The sequence below is a fragment of the Carcharodon carcharias genome, chromosome 5 (genome assembly GCF_017639515.1).
Source record: "Carcharodon carcharias isolate sCarCar2 chromosome 5, sCarCar2.pri, whole genome shotgun sequence".
Lineage (NCBI taxonomy): Eukaryota > Metazoa > Chordata > Chondrichthyes > Lamniformes > Lamnidae > Carcharodon > Carcharodon carcharias.
In genome coordinates this window covers 130056312-130078463 of record NC_054471.1, presented here as the reverse complement: position 1 = coordinate 130078463, position 22152 = coordinate 130056312, and the positions used below count along the sequence as shown (strand labels likewise).

The window sequence follows — 22152 nt, the reverse complement described above, 5'->3', positions numbered from 1 at the left end:
ATATGGTCAGAATAGGCTTAAAAATATCTACAAAACTAGTCAGATTCCATTGAGAATATGAATTCGTGAAATTCTTAAAATTGCTGTAACTAACTTTTGCTTATAAAACAGCTTTTCTGTAATGATAAACTTTGTGAATGCAGCCAGTTTCAGAGACTATGGGGTTGTTGGGGGAGTCCAGGTTTGAGCCTACAATTTCATTACTTGGTGAACTCCAAATGTCAGCTTCATTATTGCCAAAAGGCAATGAATAGAGATCATGTGCATCTACTACATAGAGTCAGGGATACTTGGACCAGGAATTTCGTAGGTTAATTTCATACAACTTTTAGTATCTGCTTGCAAATTGGCATTAGCAAACACCTGATCATTTTCTTGGCTCAAGAATTGTGTATGCCATTAAGAGACAAGGAAAGGAAGGGAAAATGCCCAGGCAAAAACATACATGATGTATATCAGAGGCACTAAAATGTTTATAATGAGCTTAGTCAACTATGACCGGAACTAAATCAAATTATTTGATTTGAAACTAGTCTTTGCTGCACATGAAATAACAAGCTGCAAAATATTTCAGGAGAACAGAAATAAATAGGCACTAAACATCTCTGCAATGAGCAGTGATAAGATGTAATGAGACAGAAAATATACTGAGAAAGAATTGTTGTAATTTGAAAGGTGCTGCCACTAAAAGCTTTTTTACGTGGAATGGAGCTTATGATGGTCAGCTGTAATCTCAGTAAATATTGTTAGTTCAACCAGAATTTATGGAAAAGTAACAAGTACTCCATCATATGTAAGACAACCTCAATTGATTTTATATGCCTGAGGAGAATTCTATCAGAGGATTATCATTATGTTATATAATGCTTGATTGGTTTATATTTATTACAACTAAAATCTCCAAACAGATATAATAGTGTTGAGAGGCCAAGTAATGATGCCTTTGATATAAATTTCTATGTATTCAAGTTGTTCCCAGCTTGCTTATTATGAACAAGAATTCCCCTGTTTGAAAATATTATCGAAATTCAAAATATTAAAACATATCGAGGTGCCAGAGATTGAGGTTATAGACTGATAAATAGCATATGCACAAGAATCCCAGAAACCTGTACTTATACAGATTATTTTTCTCTTCAAATAGGTATGTAAAAACTTACCTCCTTCCTGACCGCTCACGACCAAGTAAACGCAAGTCATCTGTAAAGAAAGCTACACTGAATCCACAATATAATGAAATCCTGAAGGTAAGTTTTTTTTTAAAATTAGAGCTTGCTGGTTATCTTGCATCTGCAAATTATTCTAAAACATAGAAAATCTGTATTCCACCCCACCCCCCCAAACACCCCCACAACACACTTCCATAATCCATGTTGTTTGCTTTCATCTAATCCCTGCACCCAGGAAGATGCACTAGCTTGAGCCATGGGCTTGCCATAGTTACTGTCTATATTAGTCTACAGTGGCTAACAGAAATTTTGATCTAAATTGGCCACATTATCATCATATTATCATGTACTTCCGTACCACACAACCCCATGTCCAAAGAAGAAAGATTTCTTTCCTGCACAGCACCACTAACCCAACTGATCACTGAGAAAACCTAATAAATTGAGAGAAACATGTTTTCTGTGTAACATCCAATCTTGAGATTTGGACATTTGTTTGAGAGTGGAATACTAAACCACTCAAATTGGGTAGCATGGGATTTACTCAATCTTTCAGCTTTCTGCAATGGAATGAGCATTTTCTCTTGGACATGAGGAAACTACAGAAATTGAACAGTGCCAACACACTTTTGTACTTTTGGTTGTTTGGCCAAATATTTGTTGTATCAAATAGGAGTTGCAAGCCTAATTGAAACCCCATGTAGACTTCTTTTATTCTTAATATTATATTTTTAACCACTAAAACGTTCACACAGCATTAGTGTTTCAGACTTTGGATAATTCACATACCCACTTAAGAATACATACTCTATGGAATTTTTCTCAACATCCTCATGCTTGTATGTGCTTCAACAAGATAAATGCAGGGTTATGGGGAGGTGGCAAGAGAATGACACTAAGTGAATTGCTCATTCAGAGAGCCAGTGCAGACATGATGGGTTGAGTGGCCTCCTTCTGCACTGTAGCAATTGTAAGGAACTACAGATGGTTTAAGTAAATTTAATTGGTATTTGTAGATGTTAGGAATGAGTATTAGCTTTAAGTTTAATTTGTGCTTCTGTATTTGTGTGTTAAGAAAGGGAGGAACTTGAGTTTTAGGTTCACTTAAAACCTCATCAAAATGCAGGCATTTTTTAATGACTCTTGAAGGGAAGTTAATGCAAATACAAGGTAGAAAAACCTGTGCTGTTGCCTAGCAACAGGGGTCCAGAGAGAGGGAACCACAGACACAGAGAAACTGAAAGCAGTTCGAGTTCAGTTGGCGATTAAGCTCTAAGGTGGAAGAAGCAGTTTAAGTCTCTCTCTAGCTGGATATACTAGCAGATTGCGGAGGGAAATAAGTCTAAGGCTCTTAGATGAGCTGGTCTAAAGATAAAGTAACAGTGACTATTAATGAGTTCTGGATCTTAAGGGAGATACCAAGTTGTCAGCAGTCTACTGGGAAAGGGAACTGCAGGGAGCAGGTCCTAAAGGAAAAAGAGAAAGGTCTCAAGAAGCCCTTTAAGTTAATTCAAAGGACAAGGACAGGGATCTGGAACAAGATCCTGATCAGTGGAACTGAAAGCAAGGAGCAGAGAGCAAAGGCCTAATTTGAGAGAGAAAAAGCTGCAGGAAGCAGACTCAAGGCAAAACAGGCTTGTGAGAAGCCAGAAGATTTGAGGGGACAGCCAAAAGGCTGGTGACTTCTTTCAATGGACATGTGAAGCAGTGGTGTTCTGTTAGCATGGCTGAGTAACTGAGAGAGAGTGTACGGAAGAAAGCCTGAACGCACGTGGCAATCCAGGAGAGAGGAACATTGGAAGAAGAGTTTGAAACCCTGGAGGTGGACCCTTGTGGAATGCATCCGAGAGAAAGGGTAGTTTGGGAGAAGATTCCAAAGTGGATTCTTATGGAATGGAGATTGGAAACCCTCGTGTGAAAGACGGGGTTCAGTGAGACTGGTTGGCTCATGGTATGGCAAGCGTCTCAGTGGGGGAGGGGGGAGGGGTTGGGTTGGGGCAGGGTGCAAGTTGATCAGAAATCCATAGATCCATAGCATCTGTTTGGGGTGGCAGTTGTCACTTAGTTTGAGTGCCTGATCATAGGTTGCCTATTGGTTTACATGGACTGTGTACTTACAGTGAACATGAGAGTATAAGATAGCTTTTGTAACTTGTGTTATGCTTACAAATCTATGTATATGTATAAAGATATAGTGGTGGGTGAAGAAATATTGTAATATAGTTCATCTTTTATTGTTTAATAAATGTTTTTGTTAAAAGTTCATCAGCTGACACCTGCGACTGTTCAGTAGCTGCTCTCCACATTTCAAAACAAAAAATAAAAGTTGGGATCTATCAAGCCGGATCCCACCTTGGGATCTGGCTTGTCCAGTAGTAACAACAACTGGGATGATAACACAATTCTTTGATTCAGTGGTTTGGTATTTTTCTTCAGGAAGCTACTCAATTCGAACTTTCTTGAGAGCATCATTTTCTATAATTGAAAAGAACCTATGAAGTGAGAATTTGAGGAAAAAGGAAAACAAAACATAAAATGAAAAAGTATATTAAAAAGGAAAACTGGGACTGTGTGAGATATACACCAGTAAAATTGTGACTTGCTTCCAAAGCTGGCTTTAGGATAAAGCAATTATAAAGATAAGGGGCTGTTACGTAGGAGTTGCTCAAAGCAAGTAATAATCTTTTTTGAGTGAGAGGTGAAATAGGGTCTCTTTGGGACCATGTTGATTTCAACTTAACATAGCTAACAATGGAAGATTGGAATCAAGTTTGGCTGCTGGACAGGCTCAATAATTCCAGGGCTATTAATGACTGATCAGCTACACTGCCTCGTGTGAGGGTTTGGTCGGTTAAACTGCAGGAGTAGCCCTGTACGCACATGAGGGTACCTTAACCTTATCTTTTGCTACCTAACGACTAAGTTCTCTGGGCGTAAATAGATGGAGTGTTTTCACACACCATACCAGAGAGATGGAAATGCCACTTACGTGGCTTTCTCAATAATTTGATAGAAACATAGGCTGCAATTTTCCAGGGGTTCTGCTGCCAGAGCTGGCAGCGGAACCTGAGGTTTCATTTAATAATAGCAAAATACTGCAGATGCTGGAGATCTAAAATAAAAACAGAAAATGCTGGAAAGCTCAGCAGGTTTGGCAACAGCTGTGGAGAGAGAAACAGAGTTAATGTTTCGAGTCCAATATGGAGAAGAAGTTCCAAGAACAGTCATATTAGATTTGAAATGTTAAATCTGTTCCTCTCTCCACAGATGCTGCCTGCTGAGTTTTTCCGCCACTTTCTGTTTTTATTTCTGAAGCTTCATTTTATAGGTGGTAGCTAATTCAGTGGCTGCTTCCAGAGCTGCTGTTTTATTAAGGAACAGTGCCCATCCTCAAGAGCTGCTGGCCCAATCAAAGGGTTGGCAGCACAGCAGTCTCAGCAATGTTATGATCCCCAGCTGAGATTACCACTGGACAAGCCTGATCCCAGAGTTTATCCAGTTTGATAAATCTAACTTTTAATTTGTTTGTTTAGATACGTGGAGAATAGCTGCTGAACAAAGTCACAGGAGTTAGCTGATGAACTTTTAACAAGAAATGTTGAACTATATTACAATACTCCTTCACCCTTTTACAGATATATACAGGATAACACAAGTTACGGAAACTATCTTGTGCTCTAATGTTCACAGTAAGTACACAGTCCACATAAACAATAGGCATCTTGTGGTCAGACACACCACACTCTGAAACCAAAGGAGAATTTTTCCTATGGCAGGCTGGCATCGGGCCAATCACTGCACACGATTGGCTGTGCATCGCCATTTTATGCAGGAGGGCCAATTAAGGCCCGCCCAGCGCAATGCGCAGCTGGTAGCGTTCAGCACTACTTGTGCGGGTGAGGGGGAGGAGGAAGAGTCAGGGCCTGCATTCTTCCGTGCATGTGCACGAAAGAGCACAACAATCTCCCTGAGGCATGGAGCTGCCTCAGGGAGATTGAATAGACAATAATAAACTTTAATAAGTGATGTTAAAATTTATTAAACACATCCCCTCATGTGACAGTATCACATCATGAGTTGGGACATGCTTGTAAAGGTGGGGAAATTATTTTATTGATTTTATAAAAGCTTCAGGAAACCTCATCCATGGGCAAAAAAACGTGAAGGCCGCTTGGACTTTCGGTTGCCTGCCAACCTTAACATTGGACAAGTAGCGTTCTTAACTGGTTTCATTTCATTTTTAATGGCCTTAATAGGCTGATGACATTTCGGCGGGTAAGCAGCCGACACTGGGGTGTACTCACCAAATGAAATGTTGAGATGACATGTGATGATGTCAGGATGCACGCCCGATGTCATTGCACTTCATTTTACACATCGGCGTGACGGGGCTGCCCCCGCATGCCGACCAGAAGATTCAGCCCCAAGTGACAGATGCCACTTCTACCAGATGCTATAGGTCTCTCCACAACTTCCCCTAAATGTTTGTCACACCGTGCACCAATCAGTCTAATTGAATTCCCTCTTTCACACAAGGGTTTCCAATCTCTAGTCTCAAAGAACTCACTTAAGAATCTTCTCTCAAACCAATGCTTTCTCACAGATGCCTTCCCAAGAGTTCACCTCCAGGGTTTCGAATTTTCCTTCCAATGTCCCTCTTCCCTGGGTCACCATTTACATTCAAGCTGTCTTCCATGTACTCTGTCTCACCAACTCAGTGTACTACTGCTTCACATAACCATAGCAAAGAGTTACAGACCTTCAGTTGTTTCTTTGGACCATCTTGCCTCTTGCAAGCTGTTCTCACTTTAAATCTGCTTTCTGTAGCTTTTGTCTCTGTAAATCTGAAGCTTGGAGCCTTTTGCCCTGCCCCTCACTCTTAACTCCATTTTCAGGAACTTTCCCAGGTCCTACTTTTGACTAGAAAGCCTGCTTGGGACTTTCCCCTGTTCCACACCCCTGGATTTTGGGGTCTCTTTAGCTTGGGACTGGCTATCTGAGCCCTTTGCTCCAGTCTCTCTCTGGCAGCTACTTACAACCAATTTTAGCTTGGGAGTAGCTATCTGTCTCTTCTAGGTGGCTTCTGTTTGGCAGCTGTCTTCCAAATCAGCTGAAGTCCAATAGCTTCCAAAACAAACAGATGTCTTTCTTCTTGTATGAGTGTCTATGGGAGGGACCTGCCTCTCTGTTCTCCTGTTGCTAGGCAACAGCACTGTTTTTCTACTCTTGTGTTTGCTTAATTTCTTAAGTCGTAAACTCTAATTAGAAATGCAAGCACCTTTTTAAAGTGAAGCTAAAATTCCATTTGATATTTCTTAACACACAGATACAGAAATACAAATCATACTTAAGCTTTAAAGCTAAAACTCATGCCTAATACCTACAAATACAAATATAACTTACTTATACTATCTCTATTTCCTAACATCAATGTCACCAGAGCTAGTGGTCACTGCTGAGGAGACTGTGATCTGCAGCAGGCAGACCAAAAATAAAATGAAAAAATTAAGGGCTGAGTTCTGAGGTCTTTTTTTAAGCATAGTTTAGAAAACATGGTTAAAAATCTAAATGTTGCAGATCCAGTGGATGTACTGTACAAAGGTGTAAAATAATAGTCACCTAAAATACTATTAGGTTATTCCAGTATTATTTTTTATTCATTTATGGGATGTGGGCATCGCTGTCTAGGCTAGCATTCATTGCCTATCCCTAATTGCCCTTGAGAAGGTGGTGGTGAGCTGCCTTCTTGAACCACTGCAGTCAATGTGGTGTAGGGACACCCGCATTGCTAATAGGGAGGCAGTTCCAGGATTTTGACCCGGCAACAGTGAAGGAACAGCAATATATTTCCAAGTCAGGATGGTGAGTGGCTTGGAGGGGAACTTCAAGGCAGTAGTGCTCCCATGTATCTGCTGACCTTGTCCTTCTAGATGGTAGTGGTCATGGGTATGGAAGATGTTGTCTAAGGAGGCTTGGTGAGTTCCTGCAGAACATCTTATAGTTGGTACACATTGCTGCTACTGTGTGTCGGTGTTGGAGGGTGTGAATGTTTGTAGATGCGGAGCCAATCAAGGAGGCTGCTTTGTCCTGGATGGTGTTGAGCTTTTTGAGTATAACTGGAGCTGCACTCATCCAGGCAAGTGGAGAGTATTCCATCACATTCCTGATAGATGGAATGCCTTGTAGATGGTGAACAGGCCTAGGGGAGTCAGGAGGTGAGTTACTCACCTCATGATTCCTAGCCTCTGACTTGCTCTTGTAGCCACAGTATTTATATGGCTAGTACAGTTCAGTTTCTGGTCAGTGGTAACACCCAGGATGTTGATCGTGGGGGATTCAGTGATGGTAATGCTGTTGAACATCAAGGGGCGATGGTTAGATTCTCTCTCATTGGAGGTGGTCATTGCCTGACACTTGTGTGGTGCAAATGTTACTTGCCATTTGTCAGCCCAAGGCTGGATATTGTCCAGGTTTTGCTCCATTTGGACATAGACTGCTTCAGTATCTGAGGAGTCGTGAATGGTGCTGAACATTGTGCAATCATCAGCGAACATCCCCACTTCTGACCTTATGATGGAAGGAAGGACATTGATGAAGCAGCTGAAGATAGTTGGGCTGAGGACACTACCCTGATTTTGTTATGGGTTGAGATAAATATCCTTAAATCTGGCAAAACAATGATTAATCATAATAACTATTTAATATAAAACAACTTTGGAAGATATCAAAAGAAATACTTGCATTGCATAATCACAGTTAAAGCAGTAAGTATCACACTATTGTATATAGTTTTGAAGAAGCCCTTATAATCCATCCTGGATTGGTTGAGTTAATGTTTATTGAACTATTCTTTTCAGTACAAAATAAAGAAGCAAGAACTTCAGAATCGAACACTGAATCTCTCTGTGTGGCACAGTGATACTCTTGGTCGAAATATGTTCCTTGGTGAAACAGAGGTGGAGATGAGTAATTGGGACTGGAGCGATAATACACCAAACTGGTACACCTTGCAGTCAAAGGTAACAACTGCGTTTTGCATGAGACATATATTTTTAACCATACAAGTCAACAACAGTTGATCCTCTTGAGTCAGTTGGTTTTAATCATAAATTCTTGGAAAATGCTTTAAAATTTAAACTTTCAGTGAATCCCAAAAGCATACAATTTGTAGACAGAGAGCACTGTGTTGGGAATTTATCACCCTGCATTGTGACTTTTGGGAATTGGGTGCATGGGCATTGAGGCAGGTGACAATCTGTCCTGATCTCAACAATAGAAAGCAGCAGTTGGCCAACAGTTTGTGGAGAAATGTCAGATAGCAAGAGGCCAACGCTGGAGAGGTCCCAAGCACTCTCATGTTACTGAAGTGCATCTTGCTTGGGATGGGGGAGGAGGGGTATTTGCACTCAAGGAGAGGATTTACCCTTTGTGGAACTTGGGGGAGGACGCTTGTTTCATCTGATCTCACAAGGAAAGTGAAAAGAAAATGTAAAGACTTAGTTCTCTGGACTTCTTTTGGCCCTGCAAAATTTCTCCAAATAACACCAAGGGGAATTATTTGCACTGTACCATTGCATGAGCTACTGTTCATTTATTTCTAAAATCATAAAGATTTAAAACATTTCTTATGGTGTAGTTATCCAGTCAATTCTGTACAATGATTTCAAATACATATTAAGGTGAAAATGATATCATAAGTCAGAAGTCAAATCAGTGTTCTGACCTTCAGGCATACTAAAACAAATTTCATGAGATCACCTGTAGTAGATAGTTTTATATCACTTCCAGCATAATTCCGAAAGCAAAATGGAAATCTGAAATAAAAACAAAGTGCTGGTAATACTCACCTGGCCAGGCATCAACTGTAGCAGGAGAGAAAGAAGAGTTAATATTTCAGGTTGATGACCTATCGTCAGAACTGCAATAAGGGACAAGAGCTCTACTTGTCAAAGAAATGATTTTGAAGAGGCTTGACAGGGTAGACAGAGAGATTGTTTTCCCTGGCTGAGGCATTTAGAACATGGCGACACTGTCTCAGGGTAAAGGCCCAGTTTTTAAGACTGAGAGTGGTGGAGAGAAATTTCAAAGGTGGTGAATCTTTGAAATTGTCTTACCCGAGTGTTGCTCCATTGTTGAGTATATTTAAGGCTGAGATAGACAGATTTTTGGTCTCTCAGAGAATCAAGGGTGATGAGCAGCAGGCTGGAAAATGAAGTTGAGACAGAAGATCAGCCATGATCATATTGAATGGTGGAGGAAGTACAAGCAACTATCTGGTCTACTCCTGTTCCTATATTTTCTGTCCTTATGGATGAATAAAAAGTTAAGAGACAGCATGAAACTAAAAAAACCAAAAAATACGAAAGAAAAAAGCACAGATCCTGGTGACGAGGAGAGATACAAATAACTGCAAATGGTAACAAACAGTAAGAATTACAAAAGGGATGTATGAAAGGAAGTTTGCAAGAGATATCAAAGCTATCACAACCTGTTTTATAATGATATAAGAAAAAAGAGGGTGATCAAGAGCAATGCGGATCCCTTGAAAGCTGCTAATGGTGATATTGTCATTAAAAATAAGGGAATGGTGGGCATATCAAACAATTATTTCACATCAAGATTTACAGCAAAGGAAGATTTCAGTTCAAAAACAGAATTACCTGGAAAAACTCAGCAGGTCTGGCAGAGCTTACGTTTCGAGTCCTCATGACCCTTCAACAGAACTGAGTGAATATTAGGAGAGGGGTGAAATATAAGGTGGTGGGGGGGTGGGGGGTGGGGGAGAGAAGTTGGGGGGGTGTGGTTGTAGGGACAAGCAAGCAGTGATAGGAGCAGATAATCAAAAGATGTCACAGATAAAAGAACAAAGAGGTGTTGAAGGTGGTGATATTATCTAAATGAATGTGCTAATTAAGAATGGATGGTAGGACACTCAAGGTACAGCTCTAGTGGGGGTGGGGTGGAAAGGCTAACAGGGCATAAAAGATATAGATTTAAAAATAATGGAAATAGGTGGGAAAAGAAAAATCTATATAAATTATTGGAAAAAACAAAAGGAAGAGGGAAGAAACAGAAAGGGGGTGGGGATGGAGGAGGGAGTTCAAGATCTAAAGTTGTTGAATTCAATATTCAGTCCAGAAGGCTGTAAAGTGCCTAGTTGGAAGATGAGGTGCTATTCCTCCAGTTTGCGTTGGGCTTCACTGGAACAATGCAGCAAGCCAAGGACAGAGGGTGGGTAAGAGAGCAGGGTGGAGTGTTAAAATGGCAAGTGACAGGGAGGTTTGGGTCTTGCTTGCAAACAGACTGCAGGTGTGACCGCAGGTCTTTTGTTTTTTCCAATAATTTATATAGATTTTTCTTTTCCCACCTATTTCCATTATTTTTAAATCTATATCTTTTATGCCCTGTTAGCCTTTCCACCCCATCCCCACTAGAGCTGTACCTTGAGTGTCCTGCCATCCATTCTTAATTAGCACATTCATTTAGATAATATCACCACCTTCAACACCTCTTTATTCTTTTGTCTGTGACATTTTATGATTATCTGCTCCTATCACTGCTTGCTTGTCCCTACAACCACACGCCCCCACACTTCTCTCCCCCCACACAACCCCCCCCCCCCCAACCTTAAACCAGCTTATATTTCACCCCTCTCCTAATATTCACCCAGTTCTGTTGAAGGGTCATGAGGACTCAAAATGTCAACTCTTTTCTTCTCTGCCAATGCTGCCAGACCTGCTGAGTTTTTCCAGGTAATTCTGTTTTTGTCTTGGATTTCCAGCATCCGCAGTTTTTTGTTTTTATGAAGATTTCGGTTGAGCTGTTTTGTCCATGTTTGGTTCAAGGCTGTATTGAGGTCAGGATCCAAATGGGCCTGCCAGACCCCAAACTGAGCATCAGGTTATTGCTGTCTAAGTGCTGCTTGATAGCATTGTTGATAACATCTTCCATCACTTTGCTGATGATCAAGAGTACACTGATGGGGCAGTAATTTGTTGGATTCAGTTTTTCCTGATTTTTGTGGACAGGATATACCTGGGCAATATTCCATTTGTCAGGTAGATGCTAATGTTGTAGCTATATGATCCTTTAGAGGGTATTTGATAAAGTCCCTAAGAAGAGACTGTTGGTTAAAGTTGAAGCTCATGGAACTGAAGGCAAAGTATTAGACTGGTTAGGAAATTGGCTGATTGGCAGGAGACAGAAAATAGGAATAATGGGCAGTTGAGATATTGGGGAGGATTGACCAGTGGCGTCTGGCAAGGATCTGTATTGAGGCCTGAAAATATTCACTGTATTTATTAATGACAGGTGATGGGATTAGAAAACCATTTATCTAACCAGCCAATGGCACTGTAAGCAATGTAGATGAAAGGATAAAATTTCAATGAGACATTAACAGATTGACTAGGCAAAGCTGTGATAAGTGGATTTTAATGTAGGCAGATATGAGGTCATCTGCATTGAACCTGAAAAGGACAGAACAGTGCAAAAAGCTAGAAACATTGGAGGTCCAAAGAGACCTGTGGGTCCATATATGTAGATTACTAAAATGTCATGTACAGTGTCACGACTCACTAGGGATAATGCGCTGTAATATAGCCCCATTGTCCCCCGAGCCATGACAAATGTGAAGAAGATTGTCCCAATTCTACCTACCTGTTTAATTTAGGTTAATAGAATACGAGCACCAGGCTTGTAAACTTAATAAGTAAACAACTGTTTATTGAACAAACTGTCATTAACCAGTGGCAAAAGAAAAAAATATCAACTGCTAACTTCTAACACTATAACTTAAACTCTACCCCCTTCTCAAATCAGTCCAACAGAAATTAAAAGATATGTTCCTTACAACAGAAGCAGAAAATATTCAAAACGTCGAATGGAAGTCTGGCCATTCTATCTAGAGGACTGGAATACAAGAGATAGAAATTATACTCCAGCTGTACAAAACCATAATTAAGTTACACCTTGAGTACTTTGAACAGTTCTGGGCACATCACCTTAGGAAAGATAAATTGGCTTTGGGGGAAGTGCAGCGCAGATTTACCAGGATAATACCTGGAATCCAAGGGTTAAATTATGAGGAAGGATTACACAAGCTAGGTCTGTTTTTCCTGGCATTTTGAAAGTTAAGGGATGATTTGATCAAAGTTCTCAAGATATTAAGAGGGAGAGATAGGTTAGATAGAATGAAACGATTTCTGTTGGTTGGGGAGTCCAGGACTAGGAAAGTACTCTAAAGATTAGAGCCAGACCTTTCAAGAGTGAAATTAGAAAATACTTCTCCATGCAAAGGGTGGTAAAAGTTTAGCACCATCTTCTGCAAACTGCAATTGGTGCTAAGTCAAATGTCAATTTTAAACAAGAGATTGATGTTTTTGTCAACCAAAGATATTCAGGGGCAAAGGCAAGTATGCAGAGTTTGGTCACAGATCAGCCATGGTCTCATTGAATGGTGGTACATGCTCAAGTGACTAAATGACCTACTCCAGTTCCTTTGTTCCCATGAGCAGAACCTCTTCTCTCCTGCAGAACCCTATTTTACATCATTTTGATGCAAGATTGAAAAGCTCCTTGCCAAAAAGCATGCCCCTCTTCTACTTTGTCTCACAATGATCACTGGATTTTTCAGTGTAATGGGTGAAGTTTTTTCCTGATTACCCAGATAACCTGACTCTGGGAGATACAACATTGAATTAGAATATCAATAGCTTTTTGTCTTGGTCACCCTTATTAAATTTGTGAGAATAGATTGCTTTTAAAAATGCAACATTAAAAGTATCTGTTTGTTCAAATCCTTTCAATGGAAAAATGTTCAAAAATTCCTGAAATGTGACCCTGATGCAAAGTCACGTTTGAAAAATCCAAAAACCTTATAAATCTACTTTCAATATTTTAAGGGTAACAGAAAGTGAATGCTGTTGCCGACCATCTTAGAAAGTTAAAAAAAAATCTCCAAGCACATGGAGTTTTGTACAAATATGCAAGCATGCATGTGCAGTAACCTCTTGCTCAATTCAGTGCAAGGTGCAATGGCAGTGTAACTTGGGTCCACGTTGTACTATTAAATATTGTGGTATAATTGTAGCATAATCTGTTGGATTGTCTGTCGTGGCAATATGTACCAAAACATCTGAACTATTTAGAGTATACATACTGGTACTGCTGTCTTTTTCTAATATTATATGATGCAACTTCTATACACTTTCAGCCATCCAAATTACCTGAAGAAAACATCAGTCAAGGAGAAATCTGTGTGGCGCTCAAGTATACTCCAGCAGAGTCAATAGGTAATCTCTCTTTCATTAGTAACACTTGGATCAGTGTTTCCAATCAAACACTAATTAAACTAGGTGTAAAACCCTTATGATTTCCCTACCCTGGAATTTAGAAGAATGGGAGGTGCTCTCTTTGAAACATAAATTCTTAAGGGGCTTGACAGGGCAGATCTGAGAAAATGTTTTCTCTGGCTATGGAAGCTAGAACATAGGGTTAGTGTCAGAGTAAAACATTAGGCATTTAGGACTGAGATGAGGAGAAATTTCTTCATTCAAAGAGTTGTGAATCTTTGGAATTCTTCATCCCAGAGAGCTGTGAAAGCCCAGTAATATAGTAGATGCAAGACAGGAACTGATAGATTTTTGAGTACAAAGGGAATTAAGGGAGTTGAGGCCATGTTCTTATGATGATCTGTCAAGTTCTTATATTCTTTTGCTCTTTTACTTTCACTCTTTAAAAATTCAATGCATGGGAGTGATCGACAGATGTCAAAATTATTTTGTTTTAGGCCAACTCGGTCCGCAGGACGAAAAGCAAGATTTCACCTTATGTATGCAGCAACACAATGAACTTCAGCGTAACAATTTCTCTGCCCCGCTCAAAAATACAATGCTATTATCTAGCAATTCAGTTTAATTATCTTAGTAGCATGATAATTGCTTCAGGTTACAAAATAATGCTTAATTGTGACCTGATTGTGACCCGCCCTGATATACTCCTGATACCAATATAATGAAATTCAAGGTTAAAAGGAAACTTTAGTAGAGGAGCAAGATGCTCTAATTGGATAAGTCACTATTCACATGAGCCTATTCTCGGGAGAAAACAGTGTTAAATATAACCACGAAAATAAAACGGTCGGAAATTCCATGTAGTATTGCAATTAATTTTGTTCAGAATCTGAATATAATCATTTTTTCCCACCTTCCCCCTACCATCACACCACCCCACCACCATTGGTCTGTTAAGTGAAATTTCTTCAGTCCATTTACATGAGAAAAACACAAGTTCATTACTTGAACTTCTGGTGACAGATATTGTGTATTCAAGATTTCTTGAAACAATCAATGTATAACTGATAATATGCAATTTACTTTAGGTGGGAGCACACCACTCAATGGGGAAGTTCATATATGGCTGAAAAGAGCAACACAATTACAGCCACTAAAGCCTGGTGGTGTAGACTCTTTTGTGAGATGGTAAGTTCTGTTAGAATCAGAATAAAATTTTATCTACTACTGTCATTTAGAAACATTAATAGAACATGCAATGCATAAATGTAAAAGTCTCTGGTGATGCTTTGCAAAACAGCACTGAACTCAGCTAAGAATTTTGCTGTAGAGGTTATAAGAGAACATTAAATTTTGAAGCTCCTTTTCCATTTAAAGGCACACTTAAAAGTAGAATTGATAATTGCTCTTGGGCCTTGCAAAGATGTTAACATTGAACTTGGTTGATACCTCCCTTCAATAATTGACGTCTCCTTCTTCACTGTGTCTCAGAGAACTTCTGTATATTTTCTGTTGAGATTGTAAGGATTTCTCTGGGCACACCTGCTTCTATTTGCTCTCTATCCAGCTGCAGCTCCATTCCTTCCTCCTGCTTCTCTTTTTCCTTGTCTCAAAGTTGGGTTTATAGACTGATGCCCATTGTTATGAAAATCTGGTCAATGACTCATATGTTTTAGAAAATACCTTTAGGTTTAAGAATTAAATATTTAACTAAATAAATGAAGTATCTGAATGACAAACTGATCAGCAACCCTGAAGTAAATGTTATTCAAACAAGCTTGGAGTTAATTACAGTTAAAAACTAACAAATGTTTATTTAATAAGGTCAGAAATATAGATGTGCAAATTAAACAATTAATGACCCAGCTCTAGGCTTGTAATGCAGTCAGGAGGTCTACACTTACTTCAATAAAAGATTTAAATATGTATATAGTTCCCACATCAAAGGAAGGTAACACCAGGTTGTAAACAAGACAGTTCCTTAATAGGGCCAACAATTCTGGAGGAAGGAGGTCATAAAACTCCATTACAAATATAAATTAATCATACAGGTTACAGAATCAAAGAAATGTTTGAAGGTTTACATTTCTGTTTGAGACCATCCCAGAAGATGTCACCTTGCCATGGAGATAGTGATTCAGGGTGGTGCCTTGGTTAGAAGATTTTTACTTTGTTTAAGTTATCTCTGTGTGTTTGCTGACAGAAGCAAGCAGTTCAGTTTGGGAACAGACATAAGCAGGTGCAGATTTAGTCTTGTGTAGGCTGCAACTCATTTTAGGCTAAAAAACCCACAAATGACTGGAAGAGAATGGCTCTAAAAGCTGTATACAGCTTTAACTATAAACAACTGAAGAGACCTTTAAATAGAAAAGCAAAAGCAAAATACTGCAACTGCTGGAAATTTGAAATAAAATCAGAACATGTTAGCGGCATCTGTGAATAGAGAAACATAGTTAACAGTTCAGGACAATGATCTTTCATCAGACCTGAGGCCAGTTCTGGAATTGAGTTCTGATAAAGGGTCATTGGCCTGAAACATTATCACTGTTTCTCTCTCCACAAATGCTGCCTGACCTGCTGAGTAGTTCCATCATTTTCTGTTTTAATCCACATAAATAGAATTTGAAATGGCTTCTTCAGGATTTGTATCAACTCTAGTTGGTTAATGCAACAATGAAGCGTTAAGAGTCAGGCAGTAAGGTCAAAAAATGGCACCGGCATTGTAATGATGTCACTTGACACCAATGTGAATTTATTTTGAGGCTTCTGCCAGCTTTACTGGAAAATCAAACCAGTTGTAGAATCAGTGATGATTGGCTAGGAGGTACTAACATTGCATTTTTTGTTTGTTGCAATCTCCTTTTGAGCACAAATAGAGTAGTAGGGAGTTCAGAATTGCTACCTTTGGGATTAAAAGGAATGTAACTGCATGATAGAGGGATTGTGAGGGAACAGAAGCAAAGAGTAATGATTAGTGGACATTTTGGGTTGCTGGGAGTGGTATGTCCTGGAGATCTGTGCTAGTATCTCTTGCTTTCTCCATGGTATATATAAGTAATTGATATTCCTTATGGCTTGAATTTTTCCCGCGTCGTGCGGGCTTGGCAGGAGCAGTCGCGGAGCTGACCACCTCCCGCAATCGGCTCTGCACCACCATTTTACACAGGCGGACCAATTAAGGCCCGCCCAGCATAAGATGCGAGCAGTAGTGCTCAGCACTACCTGTGCGGGTGGGAGGAGGAGGGAGAGTTGGGGCCAGCGCTCTTTCGCGCATGTGCAAAACAAATAAATTATGTCAAATGTGCACAGGTCACGAGTTGAGCCACAGTTACAGTATATTGTGCTGTATTAGGCATGCCATTACAGGGATGAAATCAGAGAATGTTGTTACTTATATAGGCAGGTGGTGGGCTTTAAGTGGGGATTCACTTGGCCCCTATAAATAAACACAAACCGAAACTGTGGTTGTTGAGTTAGGAGATGTGTGCTTGCAATGTGTCAACTCTGTAAAATGCTTATAAAAGTGTGAAAAGATTGGCTCCAGTTCTATCCTTTACCAACTGGGTTTCTGAAATTGAACACAATGGATGGGTATAATTAAAATTCATGAATTATATTTGTGAAGAAAGGGTAGAAAACGGGGACCTTTTTTTAGTGAAGTAAAGATTAAGAGGTAAAAGCAAAATACCGCAGATGCCGGAAATCTGAAACAAAAACAGAAAATTCTGGAAAAACTCAGCAGGTCTAACAGCATCTGTGGAGAGAAAGGTGGAGTTAACGTTTCAAGTCTGTATGACTCTTCTTCAGAGCTCTGAAGAAGTCATATGGACTCGAAACGTTAACTCTGTCTTTCTCTCCACAGATGCTGTTAGGCTTGCTGAATTTTTCCAGAGATTAAGAGGGATGTAATCTGAGATTTCAAAATTAAGATGTTCAAAAGAGTAAATACTGAAAGATTGTTTGCATTGGATGGTGAGTCAGTAACAAAGTTTTGACTAAGGATTAACACTAAAAGTTGAAAGTGAATTTTAGAATAAACTTTCAAACAGTGATTACTAAAATGTGAAATGTTTTACCACAAGTAACAATTGAAGCAATGATTATAACATTATTCAGTGGGGAAATTGGACATTTACTTGCAAAGGAAAAATATAAAAGAACGCAGCGAAAGTGAGATTTGAATGGACAGTTGCAGCTGATTAACCAGCATTGGCACAGATGTGATGATCTGAATGGTCTTTATCTGTACTATAAATGTTATGATCCTATTTACTTATTAATTGATAAGTTACTTAATTTTATCTCATGTGACCCTACACTGACATTTCCAGGTTGAACGTTTGCTTTCAGTAATTTTAACAGACTGCATCAGTAGATTTTGTATGTGGAACATTTTTGATGTTAAAAGAGAGTTTATCTTCCTGCTTTTTCAATGTTGAGAACATCAAAGGTCAAGTTCAGAAAAGGTTGACTAAAAGGCAACCAGTTTTGATGATTAATTAATTCTATTATTTGGTATGAAACTTTCTTGGTAAATTGGATCAATATATTTCCTGATCTTTGGGCACATTGAAAAATGGTAGTTCTATTTGAGAGTTGATAAGTGTTTCAATTTTTGCCTCTTCTCTCTGCTCTGGAAACTTAAAATTATGATTTTAATATAAAATTGTTCTATGGACATGTAGAAAAAGAATGATATTGCTCTAGTGAATTAGCAGCTTATATAGTGCAGCATGTTTTTTTGCGACTGCTCCTTTTTTAATATATTAATGTGATTTGTTTCACATTGTGTGAAGTTATGGGAAAGATAGGATTTATAAAATACAGAATTTCATTAGACTTATTTTATGCTTTAAAAATGAGTTGGTTGTTTCATGTATCTGCATTTTATAAGGGGGTTTGCACACATTATACATACAATTATAACATTTTTGCTGCTTTAACATCAGCTGAATAATTTCTGAGGTATCGTAGAATATGTATAACAGAATTTGGCCCTCAGCAAAATTCATGCTGTGAAGCACAGCTTGAAAACAAACGTATCATTGTAAAATTTGTTTAACGCTGGACCGAGTAATGTCTGAAGCTGTTCACTGTCATTTTTTTTACTGTTTTGTTTCTTCTAGTTATATTTTACCAGATACCAGTAAGAAGAGCAGGCAGAAGACCCGAGTTGTAAAGAAAACTCTTAATCCAATCTATAACCATACCATGGTGTATGATGGATTCAAGTTGGATGAAATAATGGAGGCCTGTGCAGAACTATCGATTTGGGACCACGAAACCTTCACTAATCAGTTTCTTGGGGGAGTTCGTCTTAATCTAGGCACAGGTATGAAAAGTTTTAATTGTAATTTTCTATCTGCAATTTACTTAAAGGAGTGTGTAATACTGTGGAAGACAGGAGTTTAGATCCTGACATGCAGAGGGAATCTTTGGAAATAATCTGTAATATATTTAACTGTCCCAAGTGGAATAATTTTGGACAGGGTTAGCTTTCTTCTTTGCTGGTGGGTTGTTCACAGAACAAACTAACCATAATTTATTACTAATTGGCAGCCTTACCACAGAGACTGCCGTGAATAGTGGAGGTTCAACATCTTTACCCTAAATGTGTTTGAAAATATAATAGGATACCACAGCGCTGAAAATAACGACTCTACCTACCCTCTTGTTGCGGTCAGTAGGAGTTACAGTTTTTGAAAAGCATTTCTTCTTCGGGAAACTATTTTCTGTTTCATGGTTACGTTGCAGCATTATTATACTGCTGTTTGCTGTAAACAGTGGTAAACCCCAATTTCTCAGTCTTGCTATTAGTTTATTAATTAAAGAAGTCATCATTTCAACAGATGTTCACAAAATTGTGTATGCATCCTAATGTTTGCCATTTTTGTGTGCTGTTTAACTTTCAAGATCCAAGTTAAATGTAGTTTTCTAGTTAAACTAAATTGTTTTGTATGACTTTGTGCTCATTAGTATGAGGGATATCAGTCCTGAGGAATGCACTCCCAGGTCAGGCATAGCTTAGCCAGATATGGAGTAAATCTCCCCCTTGCCTGCCACATCAATATCTTGCGGCAATCACAGATCAGCCTCACTGCATCAAGGAGACAATTTCCACTTCTCCCAGCAGTCTCTGTAGTAAGGCTGCCAATTAGTGATAAATGATGGTCAATTTGTTCTGTGAACAACCCACCAGCAAAGAACAAAGTTGTGCCTATCCAAATGCATTACGTTTGGGACCTTTACAACAGGTAATGAGGAGATTTTCATCCTTATTTCCCTGTTTCAACTTTAATCCTAGATCCTAATGATGAAAAAAAAGTGTTTTAACCAACTAAACCACATAGCATATTGATAGGAAAAAAGGAGACTATAACAAGTAACACATCAAATTCAGTTGTTAAGCTTTCTATAACTCTAATAAAGGTGCTGTTGCCACTTCAATCTTTCTAAAGTTAAAATCAGTTATGAAGTCTATTTAAAGTTTTTATATGATAGCATCCATTCCCCTCATTACTAGCTCTAATACAAGTGTAGCTAATAACATTATTGGTTTCATGCATTTAAACAATATTTAGGACTAGTTACTTGAAGGGCATGAAAGGGCATTTTTGTTTGGAGTACTGATAGGCTGCACCAGTGGCATTGTCAATGGGAGGTTTCACAATTAGATCTTTTGACGTAAATGGGGGCTACAACTTAGCGCCACTTTGACAGGGGCTGTTCAATCCCAAGAGGTTCCAGTAGATGAGTTTGATGATTGAAGCTTCTCTTGCATGTTGATGTTAATTTCAATCCAGAAATTCTTGCATTAAAAAATTATAGTGGTCACACATTATTCAAGATTGTAATACAACATTAAGTAGAATTAATCAATTCCACTGCACACACACTGGCAATAAGGTCCAAAAAATCTATGCTGGCTTTTATACTCCACAAGAGTCACCTCCATGCTAATTATGTCTTCCTCCCTGCCCTGGATTCCCTTCTCCTTCATGTTTGCATCAAACCTCCCATTACACACATCAATACAATGTTCTTCAACCACTCCATGTAACAAGATCCACATTCTAACTACTCTCTGTAATAACTCATTTCCTCAAACTGCAATACAATAGGTATTCTATGTTGAATATGTTAAACTTCCAACTAGTATTGATTTTCCTTAAATATGTTTCCAATTGTTTCTTCTGCAGGGAATAGCTATGGCCAAAGTGTGGATTGGATGGACTCAAATGAAGAGGAAGCTGCTCTCTGGAAGGACATGATATCCAAACCTTGTCAGTGGGTGGAAGCAGTATTGCCTCTCAGACCTACTATGACAAAAAGAAAGTGATGAGCTCTTTTTCAGTTACTGCTTCCTTTGACTTTAGGTGCTTAGATATAAATTTAATGATTTGCTTCTGTCAAGAAAAATATGATGTCTTCATACATTTTTTATCATTTAACATCTATTCTTTTTTTGAGGGGTGATGGGTTATAGAGACAAGCCAAAGTTTAAAAAAATTGAACAAGACAATAATTAAGTGAACAGGAGCATTTGGAAATTGGTAAAGTATTTGGTGACTACAGAAACTGGTATACTTCTGAAGAACGAAAACAGAACAAAGCTAAACATGAACATTGAAGAACTAAAGAAAAAGATATGGGGAATTTAAAAAGCAAAGAAATGAAAAACAACTAGGATAAATCATGTGGGAGGTTGCTATTTTAATGAAAGTAAGTGTTGTACTTATCCCTAAATTTCCAAGAAAATGTCTTCATTGCTAAAGCCTGTCTGTTAATAAAATGCCAAATACAATTTTGAAAATTTTGAACGAACATATACCATGTAGTTTTAGGCTAATTATAATCATTTAAGCATTTTATCCAAACTTTGCACCTTTTTGTTTATCAAAATATTATAAATATAGTATTTACAATTAAGCTGTATTCATCTCTTTTTTTAATCATGGTAGATGTGTGAATAAAGAAACAATTCAAAATGAGTACAAAATGTGCTTACATGAGAGTTCCTTCAATCAAGAATGACCCAACACTTGAAATAAATTTGAGAGCACAAGATTCGAAGTAAATTAAATCTCAAAGTTATTACACTAAAAGCTGTTTTAAATTTTGTAACCTATAAGGTAGATCACGCCGAATGAGCCGGATTGATTGAACTTTTTCAAGAAGTGACTCAAGTAGTGGATAAGGCAATGTCTATGGAAGATATTCATAAAGTCACTCATAAGGGACAATTAGTTCAAGTTACAGCTTATGGAATTGAAGGCAAATTATTGACCTGGTTAGGAAATTGGCTGAGTGACAGGAGACAGTAGAGATAACGAGAAGGTACTTAATAGGCAGGATGTGACTGATTGTGTTCTTCAAGGATCAGTGTTGGAGCCTTTACTGTATTTATTAATAGCTTAGATGATGGGATAGAAAGCCAAGTTAGGAAGTGACACAAAGATAGGTAGCATTGTAAACATTGTAGATGGAAACATCAAATTACAAAGAGAAATTGACAGATTAAGTGAATGGGCAAAATTGGTGCAAGTGGATTTTAATGTAGGTAAATGTAAGGTCATCCACTTTGGACACAAAGATACATCAGACTACATTCTAAATGGTGAAAAGCTCAAAATACTGAGGGTCCAAAGAGACTTGGGCATAGTGGTATTGTCGCTGGACTAGTAATCCAG

The 22152-nt window shown here is 38.6% G+C and overlaps 1 protein-coding gene across 4 annotated transcripts in view; it reads left to right on the top strand.

Moving 5' to 3' along the window:
- The window catches only part of LOC121278260 (synaptotagmin-like protein 2), a 206545-nt gene extending 185154 nt beyond the window's left edge, over nt 1–21391 (top strand). For all 4 annotated transcript variants that reach the window (XM_041188501.1, XM_041188500.1, XM_041188499.1 and 1 more), the window contains 6 exons: nt 1145–1247; nt 8027–8188; nt 13384–13462; nt 14551–14650; nt 18589–18794; nt 20662–21391. In XM_041188501.1, the coding sequence (XP_041044435.1) occupies nt 1145–1247; nt 8027–8188; nt 13384–13462; nt 14551–14650; nt 18589–18794; nt 20662–20801 (790 nt within the window). In that variant the 3' untranslated portion in view covers nt 20802–21391. The remainder of the gene's footprint in view (nt 1–1144; nt 1248–8026; nt 8189–13383; nt 13463–14550; nt 14651–18588; nt 18795–20661) is intronic.
- Nucleotides 21392–22152: the final 761 nt, after the last annotated feature.